Genomic DNA, 5,783 nt, shown 5'->3' with positions numbered 1-5,783 from the left:
GATGGATCATTCTAACCCACACTGATTTATTTGAAATCTGTAAGGACATGTTGTGACTTAGACATTGTCTGAAATGGCACCCCATTTCCTTTTGTAGTGCTCAACTTCAAAAGTTGTGCACTACGTAGGGAATAAAGTGCCATTGCAGATGCACCCATTACCACCCCACAGTAAGCAAAACTTGTTAAAAATACGTATTTTCAAAGTCAAAACTGGTTGAAAAGACATCCCAGGTCTTTCTGTCCCAGGTTTGTCCTCTCCTCTGTAAACTGCTTACCTGCTTCATTTGTGTGCTCATTAGACACCGGAGCACAGTCAGTCATTTGGTATCCGTTTTTCAGGGTCCAGTCACCTTTTCTTAGGGTGACTACAAAGGATGTGGCCAGCTGAGAGAAGTGCACATGAAGAGCAATAGAAGTGTGGTAATCCAACCACATCAGCAGTCAGGACCAGTGGAGCCAAGTAACCTTTTCCTCAACCTCAATCTTCTCTGCTGTACTCAACTGGCAGTTGTACTGATTTAAATAACCTCTATAGTTCTCTGATGTTGTGTTGTTGTGAATTCTTATAAGCATGATCATGGTCAAGGTCAAAGTGTCAGTATTGACTAACAGTTGTGAGGATGTTTTATAGAAAGACAGGGCACCTGTCAGTGTTTTTAGCTCACAACCAAAATTGTCCTATGAAGTGAATGTACCTATTACTGTCAATGCACAATCATCAACATATATACTCATTGTGCTATATAATTTGAAGTATTCACAACAGCTAACATATACACTGAGTGTACAAAACAGGAACTCCTTCCTAGAATTTAGTTGCACCCCCTTTTGCCCTCAGAACAGCTTCAATTTGCCACGGTATCAAGGTGTCAAAAGCATTCCACAGTGATGCTGACCCATGTTGACTCCAATGCTTACTACAGTTGTGTCAAGTTGGCTGGATGTCCTTTGAGTGGTGGACCACAGGAAACTGTTGAGAGTGAAAAACCCAGCAGTGTTGCAGTTCTTGACACACTCACCTACTACTACCATACCCTGTTCAAAGGCACTCAAATATTTTGTCTTGCCCATGTAACAGTATAACTTTAGACCGTCCCCTCGCCCATACCCGGGCGCGAACCAGGGACCCTCTGCACACATCAACAACAGTCACCCACGAAGCATCGTTACCCATTGCTCCACAAAAGCCACGGCCCTTGCAGAGCAAGGGGAACTACTACTTCAAGGTCTCAGAGCAAGTGACGTGCACCGCTAACTAAGCTAGCTGTTTCACATCCGTTACACCCATTCACCAAATACACAAGCCATGTTTAAAATGTCTCAAGGCTTAAAAATCCTTCTTTAACCTGTCTCCTCCCCTTCATTTAAACTGATTGAAGTGGATTTAAGAAGTTACATCAGTAAGGGATGATAGCTTTCACCTGGATTCAACTGGTCAGACTATGTCATGGAAATATAATGATAGGAATGATGGGCTATTAAAACCTAGATTCCCTATGATTCAAATCCATTCAAAGGCACTCCATGGCCATGTGCATAGCACCATCTAGTGGTTACAGAGAGTTCAAGCCTTGCAGCAGGATAAATAAAAAGGAAGCACTAGATTAGAATATCACAATGTTTCTGAGTAACATTTCCCTTCACTTTTATTCCTTGACAGAATTTCAATGTCAGTTACATCTATTTAGTCATATGGGTGCAGCTACAACACCTCCACGCTTCCCATCAATAGTTCCTAAAAAGTTATTTCATAATTATGTTTCTAAGGCTGAGCCTGCATACTTACTATTCACTTCTGTACAGTGGAATGGTAGGGTCGAGTGTCTTTTACAATCTCCGATGGCTTCTAACCTCCTCTCAGCGGAGTTACACATTTACAAATGTACAGTACAGTATATTTAGACATTTAGATTTCCAAAGAGTCTCTTTCCACCTCTGTCAGCAATGACCATCACCATCTCATTCATGGTGAAGTATGAAAATCATAAGACTGAACAACATAGGATGGAAATTGTTTAACAATAACTAATCACTCATTCGAAGTCACTCCAAGTTCCCGGAGAATCTGCCTCTGCTTTCTGTGCAACAGCTGTGGTTTGATTAACCATGCTCACGTGATCAGCTTCACTTAAGCGGGCTAACAGTCTTGTGGGACACAGAAGAGGGTTCAATGTAACTTCTGCCCGTTATGTTGTGACTGTTGTGTTCAGTGTCTGTGTGAATGGACTTCTTACATATGTTGTTGTTTAGAGCTGAGGTAACCTAAGATGGAGTTTCCTGTCCAGAGGCTGGCTCCCACCAGGCCAAACCAGATCTGGGCAGGGGCCCAGGCAGAGGTGGTCAGCTGAGAGTGGACCAGGAACACCAGCAGCACCAAGCTGCCCTGAAAAACCAAGAGAAAACACTGCAGTCACATTTCACATAAATTATTCAGTGACATCAATGGCAGACTTGCATGATAATTCCAGTTAAGCATGCAGGTCTCAAGTCAGAATAGGGAGGAGCATGGCATGTAGGCCTTCATTGTGTGAAACTGCCACCTAGTCACAGCCTTGCCTGACATTAACTTTTTGTGTGGGTGGGGAGGGGTGTGTATGATGGGGTGTTCTTCTCAATTGATTCTATGTATTTATATGGAAGCATCAGAACTCTCTATTGTAAAAAAAATACAAATAAAGACAAAAAAATAAGAGATTGCTGAAATATCACATACCACTGCTCGGCTTATGAACACGGATGGCTTTTCTTTGTTGGGTTGGAAATTCTGTGTTGTAAAAGAGACAAAACTGTCACCCACCATCATGGCGCCAAAGGCTCTACTGAGGTGAAGATGGAAGATGTCCTCAGAACCTGTAATGGGCTGAAAGAGTGAAGCAAACATTTATTCCAGAAACATTCTTCACCTCTTGTAACAGCACATTGTCAAACTGGAACCTGGAAGCTACTGACTTTTCTTAGTCATCCCGCATCTCCACAATGTGAAATCTTGCTTCATAGTATTTCTATGGTACTAAGAGCCTACCTGGAATCCTAGGAGCCAATCGGGGAAGGCCAGCCAGAGGAGGCCAAAGACAAAGGTGGCAAAAAAGTCCATCTGAAGGAAGAACTTCTGAGAGTCACTGAAGATCATGTGCAAGTCCACTCTCCTCTGCAGCTGGCTGTGGTCCAAAAAGAAGAGGACAACACTGCTCACTATGAAGAAAGAACACACGGCCATGTCCACTGTAGGCCGCTAGAAGGAGAAAAAAATGACTGTTAGTGAAAACAATTGCAATCCAACATCTAATCAGTAAATCATTAAAACATTAGAGAAAAAAATATTTATGCACTTAAAACCTGACATACACATATAACCTAACCCAGGGTTTCTTATTAAACTATGGGTCGGGAGCCAAAGTGGGCCCTGGGCATGGTGGCTTGCGAGTTACGAGAATACATCTATAATACACACAATTTCTTCTTAAATTGGGTCGTTGGAGGACGATTTTGGTCATGGTATGGTCAATTTCTCATTTTGGACTCGTGCTCAAAACGTTTAAGAACCCCTGGCTTATTCTATTCATAGTTATATGGCACTGCTGAGAATAATAATCTATTACCAACTTGAAATAACATTTGCAGTAGCAAGTAGCCTATGATAAAAGCATTTCTAAGCTTTCAATACTGTATCAACCAAATAATAGTGGGTGACTTACTTCGTTAGTATATAGTCTCTGATAATTAATTCCGTAGCAGCTATCCAGTAGAAGTGCCAGAAATGCCTGTAAATAGACAATTACTCAATAAATCAATCAATCTACTGAAGACAATCCCCGTTTTTTGTCGATCAATCGCGTTTGAGGATTTCAGTGTAGGCTACTTGCATATTTATACAAGTCATGACTTTATTGTAACCCAATGAACGAACCAGAAGATGACCTCTTCGAACGAAATAATACCTGCTAAACTTGCTGCAATTAGTTTTTTCTTAGCAGAGTGATAACATAAAAGGTTGTATCAATCAATCCGTCTTTCGGATGGGACGTTAAACGGGAGACCTGACTCTCTGTGGTCACTAAAGACCCCATGGCACTTATCGTAATTGTAGGGGTGTTAACCCCGGTGTCCTGGCAAATTTACAGTCTGTCTCTCATACCATCATGGCCACCTAATTTGTATTTATGATGGATCCCCATTATCTGCTGCAAAGGCAGCAGCTACTCTTCCTGTGGTCCAGCAAAATTAAGGCAGTTCTACAATTTTAAAAACATTCTAATAAATTCACAACAGATTTTGCAACATATTAAGTGCCCTCAGGCCCCTACTCTACTACCACGTATCTACAACACAACATTGTGTTTTTGTATGCATGTGTCCGTGCCTATGTTTGTGGTGCTAATCATTCCCAACTTCCAATTGGCTCATTCATCCCCCTCCTCTCCCCTGTAACTATTCCCCAGGTTGTTGCTGTAAATGAGAATGTGTTCTCAGTGAACTTACCTGGTCAAAAACAAACAATCAATGAATGAATGAATTCATGAGAGATTTCGAGTACTCACAATCAGCCTGGATGTTGAATGTGCAGACAGTGAAACTGGATTGCTGTTGCATTTAATGAGTAGGAACTTTATGTTGCTTGCAAGCCATACACACACTATTGACCTTGTTAGCTCAAACTTTTCACTGTCAACAGCTTGACTCTCCTCCTAAGAAATAGAAAATAAATGCACAGATTAAAGTCACAATCCTGAATTCAAGCAAACAAATGGCAGCCCTGCCACTTGGTTTGCTATTAAGATGAGGGATGTGTCTGAAGAAATGGAAACAATGTAAAATTCATAGATGATGGATGCCAGAAGCACTTACATTATAGTTATTTTTATATATATATTTTGAAGCTACTGTATACACTGTTGGTTTACAAGGTTTACAAAGACTCACATATGCCGCGTTCAAATGCTAGTCGGGAACTAGGACTCTTGGACATCGACTTACTGGTTGTTGTTATACGTGCTGCGTTCAAACATACTGTATTTGCAAGTAGAAAATGTAAGTTTCCTAGTCCCGACTAGCACAGCAATAGATCTAAATCAACCGTATGGGGTTACTGATGTTATAAGAGAAAAGCTTATTCAAGAATCAATAGACAAGAAACAGTGGGCTATCATTTGAAATTATCATGAACAAAAGGGAAAATAACACTTTCAAAATGCATATGTCAAAAGACAAAAACTAGGCCTATTGATTTCTTACTCATGCAGTAACATTTTACATTTTAATTGTATCTTTCTCCTATAAATTCAGCTTGTATCAAAAGTAATGTAAACATAGCCTACCTGTTGACTGAAAATGTTCCTCGAAATTATCCGATATGCTGTACACAGAACAAGACCTAAAGCAATTTCTGCCGAAATAATTTGACTATCCATTGCACTTTTTCTTTTCGGATACATCTTCAGATGCGACGTGAGCGACTGACAATTTTCCGGACTTCTGGAAACACTGTAGAAAGCTACTACATAGATATGTAATAGCCATTGAAGACTATGTAACAACAGCCTTACACAAGATCCTTACGAAACTCACGGGTGGAAGCTATGTCGATGGCAGGCGGTGAGGGATTCGCTCTACAGGGGACAATCCTCCTGTTTCTGGTCGACCAATCGCTTTTGAGGACTCGAGTGTAGGCTACTTGCATAATTATATAAATCATGACTTTAGTGTAACACAATGAACGAACAAAAAGATGAACTCTTTGAACGGAATAATGCCTGCTAAACTTGCTGCAATTTTTTGTTATCT

At 40.8% G+C, this 5,783-nt stretch overlaps 1 protein-coding gene across 2 annotated transcripts; it reads right to left on the bottom strand.

Moving 5' to 3' along the window:
* Positions 1 to 1,606: 1,606 nt before the first annotated feature.
* Positions 1,607 to 5,544, bottom strand: LOC115110980 (uncharacterized). Of its 2 annotated transcripts, XM_029636863.2 has the most exons (6): positions 5,318 to 5,544; positions 4,541 to 4,687; positions 3,698 to 3,763; positions 3,025 to 3,234; positions 2,716 to 2,862; positions 1,607 to 2,385 (listed from the first exon to the last, which is right to left on the bottom strand). In XM_029636863.2, exons 1-6 carry the CDS (start codon positions 5,432 to 5,434, stop codon positions 2,233 to 2,235), a joined length of 840 nt encoding a protein of 279 aa, XP_029492723.1. In that variant the 5' UTR covers positions 5,435 to 5,544; the 3' UTR covers positions 1,607 to 2,232. The 2 variants fall into 2 exon arrangements, with proteins under 2 accessions (XP_029492723.1, XP_029492725.1); XM_029636865.2 differs by lacking the exon at positions 3,698 to 3,763 and having other exon boundaries at positions 5,318 to 5,525.
* Positions 5,545 to 5,783: the final 239 nt, after the last annotated feature.

The sequence above is a fragment of the Oncorhynchus nerka genome, linkage group LG27, assembly GCF_034236695.1.
Source record: "Oncorhynchus nerka isolate Pitt River linkage group LG27, Oner_Uvic_2.0, whole genome shotgun sequence".
Taxonomy (NCBI): Eukaryota; Metazoa; Chordata; class Actinopteri; order Salmoniformes; family Salmonidae; genus Oncorhynchus; species Oncorhynchus nerka.
Note: the sequence above shows the minus strand (reverse complement) of the source record. Positions and strands in the feature narration are given on the sequence as shown.